This window comes from Capra hircus, chromosome 10 (assembly GCF_001704415.2).
Source record: "Capra hircus breed San Clemente chromosome 10, ASM170441v1, whole genome shotgun sequence".
NCBI classification, from domain to species: Eukaryota; Metazoa; Chordata; class Mammalia; order Artiodactyla; family Bovidae; genus Capra; species Capra hircus.
Genome location: NC_030817.1, coordinates 19,939,837 through 19,953,602, shown reverse-complemented (window position 1 = coordinate 19,953,602; position 13,766 = coordinate 19,939,837). Strand labels below are relative to the sequence as shown.

General features: G+C 40.6%; 1 protein-coding gene across 6 annotated transcripts in view; it reads left to right on the top strand.

Annotated features, from left to right (window-relative positions):
* The window catches only part of SIPA1L1 (signal induced proliferation associated 1 like 1), a 383,207-nt gene that overhangs the window by 266,387 nt on the left and 103,054 nt on the right, over nucleotides 1-13,766 (top strand). For all 6 annotated transcript variants that reach the window (XM_018054010.1, XM_005686032.3, XM_005686031.3 and 3 more), the window contains 2 exons: nucleotides 666-796; nucleotides 6,232-6,420. In XM_018054010.1, coding sequence (XP_017909499.1) covers nucleotides 666-796; nucleotides 6,232-6,420 — 320 coding nt within the window. The remainder of the gene's footprint in view (nucleotides 1-665; nucleotides 797-6,231; nucleotides 6,421-13,766) is intronic.

The following is a 13,766-nucleotide window of genomic DNA, read 5'->3' as shown; positions in this document are numbered from 1 at the left end:
AAGCTCTTTCCTCTGAGCTAAGATTCTGTCTTAACCTGGGCAATGTGGGAGCAGAACGCTGCCAAGTAACACTCAGACCTCTTTCCTCTCTCTAGTCCGGGGAGATCTGTTTTATTTATCTATTTAGGCCGTGCTGCGCAGCATGCAGGGTCTTCCCTTACACAGGGATTGAACCTGTGTCTCCTGCATTGGGATCCTGGAGTCTTAACCATTGGACCACCAGGGAAGTCCCTAGGGAAATCTTTTTTAATCTGCAGGAAATCCATCTATCCTCGAACTTTGTTCTCACTAGGTTTGGGGAGGGGGCGGTTGGTTGATGTGGTTTTTAGTTGATGCAGTTTTTATAAAAGCTAGGAAGCCCTGATACAGTATAGCCTGTTTATAGGGCAATAACACAAATTTCTTTTTTAAAGTAAAGTAGTGAGTCGCAGAGTAGTAAAAAAAAAAAACTCAGCAGGCCACCTCTGTTGTCTGACCACCTCCGAGACTAAACCTACATTGATTGCTGTCTCTACTTTTATAATTCAGTGAAGGATATTAATTTTTGTTAAATATGTTTATATTTTATTGATATAATTTCTGAGTGATATAAATAGTAAGCAGCATATGACATTTTTTAGTGTGCTGTAAATATTCTAATTTTGTTTTGTCTTATTGTATCTAAGAACACTGGAACTATTTTGGGGCCGATGAGAATCTTGGTCCAGTGGCTGTGAGCATTCGAAGGGAAAAACCAGAAGAAACGAAAGAAAATGGATCTCCCTACAACTATCGAATAATTTTTAGAACTAGTGAGGTAAGTCACACATGAGAAAGACTTGAGGCTTAATTTAAGTGAGAAAAAAATAGAGTCGTAGCAGTAACAAAGCAATTAAATTTAATAGCACATGGTTACAAATGTCTGTAGAATAAACAAAGAGCCCTTTCATTCATTCCGATGGTGACAGGGGTGGACATCATGATTAGATCTGGACCCTTTCTTCCCATCTAGCTTTGGGTAGATGCAATAAATGAATGGGAATTTTGATTCACAGAAAGATATGTTCATTAAGTGTGACCCAAGGAAATTGGAGTCATCAGAATCCCAAACTGGATATTTCATATCCTGCTTGGGCAGCCGGAAGGCAGCGAGCCAGCTTGAGGAGCCAGAGGGGGTCAACTAAAACTTAACTCACATTTTCAAACTATTATTGAGGAAGTTTCTTGACCCAGGAAAAAGGAAAGGGATTCTTCTTGGATTTTTTTTCTTTGCCATCTTGGACCTATTCACAGAGGCTTAAAATAAAGATTTTTGAACTAGAGGCTGTCCAATTGTGGGTAAAATGGGTCCGTGGAGTTTTTTTATGCAACTAAGTACACATGATATGTGAGTTTCTATTTTAAAGTGAAATTCAGGTAAAAAAGAGAAAGTGAAAGAAAGTGAAAGTGAAGTTGCACAGTCGTGTCCGACTCTTTGTGACCCCATGGACTGTAGCCTACCAGGCTCCTCCGTCCATGGGATTTTCTAGGCAAGAATACTGGAGTGGGTCTCCTGCATTATAGGCAGATGCTTTACCGTCTGAGTCACCAGGGAAGTCTAAAAGGAAACATAAAAGCAAATAGCCAACAGAGCATTAAAAAAAACTCTGGTGGCAGAAGTGGTGAAGAATCTGCCTGCAATGCAGGTTCGATCCCTGGGCCGCAAAGATCCCCTGGAGAAGGGAATGTCTACCCACTCCAGTATTCTTGCCTGGAGAATCTTGTAGACAGATGAGCCTGGCAGGCTATAGTCCATGGCATCACAAGAGTGGGATGTGACTAAGCAACCAAATACATATACATAGCATTCAAATATTTATATATATAATATATATGTATATTTATTTTCAAAAGTAAAATAAAAGCAAGCACTAGAGTTTGTCATGTAGAGACTGTTAAAGCGCTGCCTGATTTCCAGATTCAAAAAATGACCTCATGACTATCAGGGACTATGAGGGATTTTTTTGTTTTCTTTCTAAACATGTGTATAGTTATGCCAGCTATCAATTTATTGCCTCTCTGAGCCAAATCACTTTAGGATTGTTGTCATGCATTAATGCCTAATACCCCCTTGAGGTAGGTGGAAAAAAATGGTTTTGAAACTAGTTTAAATAGGACATTTGGCTTCATTTCCCCCATCGAATACAAGACAGGTTGTAGGGGTTGGCTTCACTTAGTAATTGCTTCTCAGCTTCAGCTCTTGGGAAATTAAAAATAGGATTTTTAAAGGCATGGCTTTAATATCTAACGTGTTATGTTGAGTGGCCCGAGAGGAATGAAGAACGCACATACTCTAGGGTCCTTTTTCTCCAAGCCAAAGCTGATCATTAAGCAGGGTCAGGTCTTTCTTTTGTTGAACAGGAAAAGCACGGGGAACACAGTATGTTTTTGAAGTTGGATGTAGGTAGCTGTTCCTCAGACCCCACCAGCTTCCTGAGAGCCGCTTACCACCTCCCACCTGTTTCTGTCCTTGTGTGCTTAACCTTTTCCCCACCTCCTAAGGCCGCTCTGATTTGAGTCGTCCTCATCCTTTTGCTTTTCTGTGTTTTTTGTTTCATTTCAGTTCCTCCTTGCCCCTATCCTGTCATTCTTCATGCTGGAGGTTGAGGCTTTCCAAGGTGGCCCTTTCTTTCTTTCTCAGATCCTGTCTCTGCTGTCCACGATCGTCCCTTCCCGCTTGCCTTGCCTGCATGCTGTGGCTGGTCACAGCCTCTCTCTCCAGGTCAACCGCTGACCCAGGTGAACGTGGTTCCTCTGCCGAGGTTGGGGAGCCACGCTCGCCTTCATCTCTTTTCTTGCCTCTCCATGCCTCAGCCTCAAATGCTCCACCTACACCTCCCTCCTGCAATTACAGTTAAATCGCGCGTAAGAATCCCCTGGTCCTTTTCCTGCCAACCCATTGGATGGGCCCCGGGGCCACTTCCTTACCCTTTGATTGAAATATCCAAGTCAAATGTTTATGGTTCATTAACACCTGCTCTCATGTTCAAATTAATGGTTAACCGATGACAGCCCTTTTGTTAGAGTTGTTCAGGCCAGAGACCTGGAGGTCCTGTTCGACTTCTCTCTCCCACCCCCACCCCGCCCCCAGAGCTGGTCTCACCACAGAACTGGTTGACTCTGTCTTCAGAATGTGTCCAGAATTGAGCCGCTCCTCCCAGCCCACTGCTTCTGCCTGGGCCCAGACCCCCACCGTCTTCTCTTCTTCCTGCATCTTCCTTTAGGTCTGCATCCTCTCAAGCCCAGCAGGGATCCTTTAGAAACGTAGTACAGATCTGTGATTCCTCAGTTCAGAATCCTTCTAGGGTTTTCCAGCTTCCAGGAAAAAGCCCTTCTCCTCCCTCGCCGGGGAGTCCAGGCACATCTGTCTCTGACCTTGACCTCGCTTCGTGTTTTCCAGCCGCAGTGGCCTCCTTTCTTCCGGGCAATGTGAGGACAGCCCTGCTTCAGGGCGCCAATGGCCCCTATTCCTCTGTAATCCGTGTTCTCCCCCAGGTGTCCTTGTGGGCATCGCTCTTTTCCCTCTGGCCTTTATTGTTAAGCCACAGGGGCCTTCTCGGCCAGTAGATCTAAAATTTCTACTGTCTCATATCCCACTTCCAGGCTTTATTTATGTATTCATTTTTTCCAGGAACACCACTGTCTCACACATTGTACTTAACGTATTGTATTCATTTTGTGTCTTCCCCCTGCTTGAATATAAGCTCAGGGATGTTGAGGACTCCGAGTTGTTGATGGTGGTGGTAGTTTAGTTGCTAAGTCATGTCCACCTCTTGTGATCCTATGGACTGTAGCCCGCCAGGCTCTCTGTCCATGGGATTTATGACTACACATCCAACAGCTAAAATAGTCCTCCGCCACGTCATTCCTTTCTTCCTCCCTCATGTTTATTTAATTCGTTACCACTGTCTTAGTGTCATTTTTTTTTCTTTCCAATAGAAATAATCCTTAAGTGTGGTTTAATTGTAATATCTTTATGAGACTTTTCAAAGAAATACACTAATGAAAGTTCTTTGATAGAAATATCTCTAGATGTTGATCCTGATCCAGTCAGAGCTCTTGCACTTTGTAGGATGGACAGTTGACTGACTATTTAATAAAGCAGGACTTCATTCTTATGCCTTGGTAGAGGTTTCTCGTGCTATTAATTTCCCTTCAAGAAAAAAGAAAGCAGTCTCCAAAGTGACATTCCACTTGCTTCATAAATGGCGTCAAGATAACAGAAATACAAACAGATATTTTTCATTTTAATAGAAACAATCATTGCACAGTATAAAGAAATCAAAAAAGGATTTTATACGTATTTGTAAGTGTGGCTGTTTGTTTATGAACAAAGTCTCTGGCTTGAGTGCTTTTAAGCTAGGTGCACGGGCATATAGGAGGATTCTCTGCTTGTTTCTGGAAGTCATTAGCAAAGCATACCGGTAACACTGGTGGTTCAGGTATAAAAATGAGTCATTCTTTTTCTCATCTGCTCAGACTTTTCTTGAGGTGGCCTGCTATTTTCCTGCTTCCTTAGCATTCCTGGTCTGGGGCTCTCTCAGTTGGAAATCCGGCCAGCCTTTGTAACTTCCTGACCCTCGACAGGCATTATCTCATGAAAGTAGGAGCACAGGAGTTATGCAGCTACTTCTCATGATGTAAGAAATGAAACAAAAATCAGTTCTGTCAAATTAGATATTAAGTCACAGAAAAGGATTTTTTTTTTTACCCAAGTGTTATTTGCAAACAGACTATAAATGAAAGAAAAGATACTAATCAAATGAATAGACTACAAATAACCTCAAGCACCTTCTTCTTGTCTTGAGAGTCAGAGGTTGGTGAACTTGGCTTTCCCTACACTCATCTCTCTCTTCCTTCAGTTGGCACCTGTTACAGGTTTTACGTCCCTGGTGATTCTTCCTCTGGTTTCCAGTTTCCCTGGTAATTCTCTGTCACACCATCTTGCCTGTTTCTTGAACAGTACAGCTTCTTTGTATTCTCTGCCTGTAGTTTCTTCCTTGGGCAGTGGCAACTGAATTTTCTTACGTCATCATCCCCATGCAAACAGTGTCTGAGATGACCTGTAGGTTCTGGGTGAGATGATCACCCCTCGAGGTACACTCTGCTGGGGACTCTGGCCCACCCACAGCCCTCTCCGGCTCACTTAGATCCCGCTTAGCTACACTGGTCTCTCTTTCCTGCTCATACCCTGCGGTTTCTCATCTCCACACCTTTGCTCTCTGACACTGTCTTTTTGTACAGTTTTTCCTTGAAGACCCCTTTTTAGTGCTACACTTTTCCATGAGGGCCTTTCCTTATGCCCTGAGCCATAGCGGTCCTTTTTCTGCTTTTGTTATAGAATCTGACTTTGTTAGGTTTCTCTTAGTACATATATCCTCCTGGATGGATATTTCTTACCTCTCACCCTCTTTTCACACCACACTTGGTCTTCAGCATTTACTCCTTTTGCAGTATAAAGCCTTATAACCTACATGCTTAGTGGAAATTCACTCAACTTAATGGTTTTGTCTTTAAGTCACCATAGAGTGTTTAAATTGTACTGTCAACTTTGCCACATGAAAATTCTTGAACATGAAAGCTACTTTGCTTCAACAGATCATCACTGCTTAAGGAAATGTCTTTGCTTATGTTTATATTTCATAATAATAGCAGAGTTCTTAAGACAGAGGGGGAAAGCACAAGTCAGTTTGAATGCTGTAGACAGTGGCTGCTGTACTGACTATACTTGTTGTCCTATCATAGCAGCATTTGGGGTTGGGAATAGTTTAAGCTGGTCAACAGTGCATTATGAAATTTAAAACTCTTCCCCTGCCCTTGCCTCTTACAGTTCAAAATGGTATGACATCCAAATTCTAAGCATTTCGTCTTCAGATAGTCTCTGGGATCTCTCCTTAATTTCCTGGTATTTGTGTAAGTGACATTGTATAGCTATATGGAGACCTTGGTCTTACTGAGCTCTTCAAGGAAACGTGTACTCTTTGGTGTTTAAGGACATGTCCTCAGAAAGCTTGATGATGAGTTTCATTGGACTTGCCTGGGTCTTCTTGAAAGTATTGGGCTCGTTTTTCATGCATAAAGTATCTTACATCACTCCCCTCATCCTTTCTCCCTCACTGGCTCAGCTGATCAACTGCACCTCCAGCTCCCTAAGGGGGGGACCTCACACTGGTTGTGTTTACTCATCTCCCTGGACATGTGTCTCTCTTTCAGCTCATGACACTGAGAGGGTCAGTGCTGGAGGATGCCATTCCCTCAACGGCAAAGCACTCAACGGCGCGGGGGCTGCCGCTGAAGGAGGTACTGGAGCACGTGATTCCTGAGCTCAATGTTCAGTGCCTGCGGTTGGCTTTCAACACCCCCAAAGTCACAGAACAGCTCATGAAGCTGGATGAGCAGGGGGTAAGTGTGGCCTCCAGGGGAGGACATTGCTGCTGCTCAGGCTTCCCACTAAGCTTCCAGAATCAGACCTGAGGAGTTCTTTTTTGACAGGAAAAACTGATACCATTTATCATGAAGGATCTTCTCTTTGCAGTTACTCGTTTTCTTTTTTCTTAACTCACTGAACATTTCCATCTGATGAAATTCTCTATGTCAGGCTTGACTGATATGGTACTTAAACAATGTTCAACTCTTTTGGCAATCTTCCATTAATGCAATGAATTTTTCAGATACTCCAGGAATAAGTAAGAGCAATAACAGTAGCTGATACTAATGAACATATTCACCAGGCTCTGTTTTAAGTACCTTAATATATTATCCCAACTGATGTCCCAGCCTCAGGAGAATGGTACCATTTTTATCCCCACTTTTAGGATGAGGAATCTGAGACACAGACAGGTTAAGTAATAAGTCCAGGATCACACAGTTAATAAGTTCAAAGCATGTACTGGGAACCACTATACCATACTGTTCTTAAAAGCTTTAATTTTTAGTCTATTAGTACCACCAGAGATGTATTTTCATTGAGATTTTTAATTACAAAATCAGAATTTTAAAAACCTGGATCCTGATATGTAACAAAATGAAAATACTCAAGATTTTCTTACCTCCATACTTCCTAACCCTTAATGTGAGGTCATTGATCCAGATACAAGTGAGTGATAGGATAATTCATACAGAGGGGGCAGAAGAGTAGAGAACACAGAACTGGAATCCGCTAACTGGAGAGTGTATCCACATTCTAGCTGGAATCATTTGAGCATATGGGCTAGTTTTGTTAGACGTTGTATTTATATACTCTTATTTTAACTCTTTCTTTGAATATTTTAGCCATAATGTGTCTTGACTGGTGATTCCACTGCAATTTTTTTTTAAAGAGTCTTCCAAAAGTAAAATTAGTCCAGTTATTGAATTCCATTCTATGAACAAATTTTGATAGAATTTTCTTAATTAGGCAAAAATTTGAATTTTATTAAAATGAATTATGGTGCAGAGTAACTGTTGAAAGGTATGATTCAGTCTTTTAACTCAGCCGACAGGAATATATTATTAGATATTAGATGTAACTTTTCTAATTGCTCCTTTTGTTCATTCCTCTTAAGCACAGCTAATGTCTATTCCATATGTATATTTCAAGTAGACTGTGAGTATCCATATTTATAACATGTAAATTTGAGCACTTTGAATGCTTGGGGCTTCCTGGTGGCTCAGATAGTAAAGAATCTGCCTGTAATGTAGGAGACCCGGGTTCAATCTGTTGGTCAGGAAGATCCTCTGGAGAAGGGAATGGCTACCCACTCTAGCACACTTGCCTGGAAAATTCCATGGATAGAGGAGCCTGGCAGGCTGTAGTCCATGGAGTCACAAAGAGATGGACACAACTGAGTGACTAACACTTTCAGAAGACTACTGATACATAAATTTAATTATTTTGGGTGCTGTGTTGCAGTAAATATTTTGAGCATTTATTCTCACAAGAGTAGAAAAATGACGATTAGATTCAATTTTACAGGTTCAAGGGAAACAACATTTAGACATTGAAAATACAAGGGATGAGATTTTGGGGCTTCCCAGTGGTGCTAATGGTAAAGAACCTGGCTGCAAATGCAGAAGACACAAAAGGCACAGGTTCAAGCCTCTGGATTCGGAAGATCCCCTGGAAGAGGGCATTGCAACCCACTCCAGTAGGTGGGGTTCTCTTGCCTAGAGAATCCCATGGACAGAGGAGCCTGGTGGGCTACAGTCCATGGGGTCACAAAGAGTCACATATGACTAAAGCTACTTAGCATGCACACCATCAGTATAATCATACACTGAACATTCTAATTTCAACATACTAAACAGATTATTTTGTGTAAAGGATGAATTTTTTTTCCTTTTCACCCTAGGTTTTACTTAAATTAAAAAATGATTGCCCCAAGTATAGATATTTTATGGGATCCCTGGCACGTTTCATGCCTCTCTTAGTCTTTACAAAATATTAGACCACAGGTAGTACTGCTCTGTGATAAATGCTTTATGGTTCCATCCACAGGACTTCCCTGATAGCTCAGTTGGTAAAGAATCTACCTGTAATGCAGGAGACCCCGGCTCAGTTCCTGGGTCAGAAAGATCCACTGGAGAAGAGATAGGCTACCCACTCCAGTATTCGTGGGCTTCCCTTGTGGCTCAGCTGGTAACGAACCCATCTGCAGTGTGGGAGACCTGGGTTTGGTCCCTGGTTTGGGAAGATCCCCTGAAGAAGGGAAAGGCTACCCACTAGAGTATTCTGGCCTAGAGAATTCCATGAACTATCTAGTCCGTGGGGTCACAAAGAGTCGGACACAACTGAGCAGCTTTCACTTCCACAAAGAAAGATGAAAGCACTGTAATGAATTTAGCTTAAAGGAACATTTATTTAATTCATAAAACTGCCCATTATTCTGAAATGATGGGCTTCTTATTTTTGTTGTTCAGTCACTAATAAGTCATTCCAACTTTTTGCCACCCCATGAACTGCAGCATGCCAGGCTTCCCTGTCCTTCACTGTCTCCCAGTTTGCTCAAACTCATGTCCATTAAGTCAGTGATGCCATCCAGCCATCTCATCCTCTGTCGACCCCTTCTCCTCCTGCCCTCATCTTGGGGGATATTAAACTGTTTATCCCTTCCTTCCTAAATTATTGATGACCATATGTATTAAATGTTTTCTATAATGCTTTCTCAGTGAAACTACAGTTTGGCAGTCTAGATAAGTCTCCCCAATTTTATTTTGGAAATTTTACTAGGCAGTAGAATCTGGAAGTTTAAAACATGCTATTCTGTGTGAGCAGCGCTGTATCTGAACTAAGGGGTACCACTACTTGGCCTCTCTTTCTGTGTATGTATTCATAGCATTTAAAGCCCAGGATTATACTGATAAAAGACACAGGACACACATACTTAGGGGCTTAGTCTGGGGAGTTGTATTTTTGGTAAGGAAATTTTATTAATGCCTTGGAATCCTTTTGAGAAATTGATTATTCTGGTGACTCTACAGATAACAGATTTTGAAAAAGGAATGCTTCTAGGTGCTCATAATGTATTTGAATCACTGCAAAATATTGTTAGTTTCCATCTGTGTCATCATTTTTTGACATTTCATGCTTTGTACATCCTTAAAGAGATTCATAGTTTGAATTGTGTGTTAGTTGCTCAGTCGTGTCCATCTCTTTGCAACCTCATGGACTGTAGCCGATGACTGAAGCAACTTAGCACAAAAAAAACTGAACTCACTGAAAGGAGCCTCTACATCTCCCTTTAAATTTTATTTAAATAATTCCTTTAAAATCTTTTCTACTTTAACAGCTCACATAAGTATTCTCAGATAAAGAAAACGCTATTGGCTTGCTATATTGTGGCATTTTGCCTTTCAGATCTTTATTACTTTTTTTTTCATTTACCATTTTTAAAAGCTAAAATGAACAAAAGAACAGATGTAAGTTATATCTATATGATATAAAAGATAGCATTTCACAAAAATACAAAAATTTGTTTCTCATCTGACTAGACTCTGATATTTATGTGGGAACTGAAGTTGACATTGTGATTCCCCAAGTTCTAGGAAATGATCATGTGCTTTGTGGCTTACCCGTGCTTTCACATTCACCTTCCTCACAACTTCCTGGGCCTTTCACTATTGATTGATGTCCATTTCTGTTATCATCTAAAGGGCAAGCAAAAGATGAAACAACTCGCCAATGGTTGCACATTGTCATGAATGTAGAACAGCTTGTGACTTAGCAAATTTGAATTAACTTGGGATTTAGTTTTCCCATCATGGTCCTGGATCTTCACTTATGAGATAATTTGAAAGCATCTCTTATGATGAAGACACTTTAGATAAGTATATATGTTTACTTATTACACTGTTCTAAGCTCTTTACCAGCATCATCTGCTTTAACCCTCACGGCACCCCTGGATGGCAGGTTCCAGTTACTGGCCTTTTACACTTGAGAGGAGTGAGGCTTCAGAGGCAGTACTGTTTTGCCTTAGGAGCCCTGAATGCTGGATATGCATTTGCAGGGTACTCACTTTGGCTTTTAAGATTTGTAAGTTTTCTTCTCTGGCTCAGATGGTAAAGAATCTGCCTGCAAAGTGGGAGACCTGGGTTCGATCCCTGGGTCAGAAAGATTCCCTGGAGAGGGGAATGGCAATCAACCCCAGTATTCTTGCCTGAAGAATTCCATGAACAGAGGACCCTGGCAAGCTATAGTCCATGGTGTTGCAGAGTCAGACATGACTGAGCTACTAACACTTTCACTATTACTTTTTGCACATATCAAATTATTTTGATCTTCCAAACTACACTGTGAAGTATTAGGAATTTCATTATATATGGCCAACTTTTTAATACTACGGGTAATTCAGTTACTTTTAGGTTTGCCATATCAATGCTGTTTTTCTTCATTGGTCATTAAAAAGCACCTTTATCTCACCTACTCCATGCAACGGAGTGAAAAGATCATTCTGCCAGCAGTGAAAGTGACATTGAAAGTGAAAAGAAAGTGAAAGATCATTATTCCAGGCCCTGTTTCAAGAATATCACACGTGCAGAGCACTTAATGCAATGAATGCCAGGCACGTGGTGAACACTGAATGATGATAAAATAATCACTCGTTATTAGCCGTTTACATCAGAGAAGACAGTGGCACCCCACTCCAATACTCTTGCCTGGAAAATCCCATGGACGGAGGAGCCTGGTGGGCTGCAGTCCATGGGGTCGCTAAGAGTCGGACACGACTGAGCGAATTCACTTTGACTTTTCACTTTCATGCATTGGAGAAGGCAATGGCAACCCACTCCAGTGTTCTTGGCTGGAGAATCCCAGGGACAGGGAAGCCTGGTGGGCTGCGTCTATGGGGTCACACAGAGTCAGACACGACTGAAGTGTCTTAGCAGCAGTAGCAGCAGCAGCCATTTACATGCTTTATCTCATTTCATCTTTATAAGCATCTTGCTGTTATAGATAGTATAATGTATCGTGCTTACTTTTATAAGTAAAAAGCATAACTTTTCAAATCCAGTAAATGTTCATTAACCACTCTTTGCAGATTTTTATTAATAAATACTGTATGCTAGTAAGACACAGTCTTTACCTATGAAGGAAACAAAGTCATAAATTGCTATAATAAAAGGTGGGTTTAATATAATGAGTGTAATAACAGAACTGTTAACAAACAAGCCAGTGGGGCCAAGTCACAATTAATCAGATGGGTCAGGATGAAATGGACCTTTCATCGGTCCAGAAAATAAGCAATGTGGTGGTCTAGACTCAGAACAATGAGAACAAAGCACAGCAGGATAGGAGCTTGGCATGTGGGTATGGGACAGCGAGCAATCCCGCTGAGCAGGAGTGTCAGGCAGTTATAAAAATAGATATTTTTTTTATTGAGCAGTGACTAAGCCAGGAACTGTGAAGCAATTTACATGAATTATTTTAATTAATCCTTAGAATCCTTTGATATATATGCTGTATTCTTGCTTTGCTGATAAGAGTACTGAGGCACAAAGAGGGTAAAGGACCCCCCCCCCCCCAGATCACAGTTAGGATATGCTGGAGGCAGGTCTTAAATCCAAACATTTCAGACTCCAGCGTCTGCTTTCTTACCCAATACACTCTACACCCCATCTTCCCCTTCTCTCCCCTTGAGTAGGAGAAGAAACTGGAAATATGGCTCCAGGTTTTATTGCTACCGGCTGCAGAGCCTAATATTAAGTATAACATGCAAAACCCAAGATCAGAATAGAACTTACAGTAAAATTGCCAGTCTGCAGTAGAGAAAATTGGAAGACCTGTTTTCATTAGGAAATGTCAAGTTTCATGTACATAGTAGTGATTTTATCTAAACCAATATCTCCACTGTTTTTCTAGATACTTATTGAAAATACAAAGAAATGAAAACATTTATTGGATTCTCTGTTCTTTAAAATGTTGCCCTTCAAATTATTGAAGTTAAAGGGGTAAAATAATCATATCTAATTAGGTCTGCAATATACATCTCAAGAATAGATATAAGGAAAAAAAGCAATCTTTATTTGATAATGAATAGTGCTGTTCTTTTGGTTTAGGGAATAAATGAAATTCTTTGCTGACTTAGCCTGTTCATTGCCCTGGTGCATTATTTTATTGATGATAAATGAGTTTGACCAGCCACTTCTGTCTTTGATTCAGGCATCTGGAGTTAAAGAATGAGCCGTAGGGAAAACAACATTGTCTATGAATGAAGCTTTGGCAAAACAACAAACACTCCTGGAATTTTGATCTTCTCCTAGGTTACGATATCAGTTAATGCCTGTGTAAAGTTCAGACGGCCACCAGGTTGGTTCCATATGTACATTATCAGGAAGAAATATACGTAACAGTCATCAGATCAGGGAAAGAAGCCCATGGCATTGGTCTCTTTCTCTTGTCTGCACACAAGTAATGATTACTCTGCATGGGTTCATCCATGCTATTTGCCTGGCTGAGGCTCATAGGTGCGTGACTGAATGGAGTCCTCTCTAGAGGTAAGGTTTATGATTAATATGACTGAAAGCAGTAGTGTTTGGAAGACGTTTGGCTTAGTAGGACTGTAGTTTATAGTGAAGGAACTCAGCATGGCTAAGACCTGCAGTAAGGACTCTGGTTCACAGTCCAAAAAGACTGAGGAACTGATTGTAGATATTTCAGTTGTCTTGATTTTAAACTGAATTGTGCTTTAAATTCAGCTTTAAAATAAAAAGCTAGTTTCGCTATTAATAATACCTTCACATGAGCCAAAAATGAAAGTGTTTACATCGAAGGATCCCATTTCTACCCTGTTCCTATCTCTCAGCTCTCTTCTCCCCTCTGGTTTCCACTTTTATTAGTTTCTTATGTATTCTGATGTTTCTTTATACAGATACACCAAAAATGCATATGTAGTCTTATTTCCCTTTTTCTTAAACAAAATATAGCGCATTTCCATTTTCACTTAGTAATATATTTTGAAGATCTTTCCATGTCAGTACACAGGAAGTTTTCCCGTTGTTTTTATGGCTGCATAATATTCTGTTTAGTTGCTGTACCAAAGTTTATCTAATCAGTTTCTCTATTAATAGACATTTAGATGGATTCCAGTCTTACTGTTACAAACAGTGCTGCAATGAAGAGCCTATTCCTATATAACCGAAATTCATCTTAATATCAAATCAATACAAGTACATAAATCATCAATTTAATAGCAGTATGAAGCTTTCTATTTTTGTGAGAACTTTTACAAAACATATTATTATAGAATATTTATATAGAATGTGTTTATTGAAT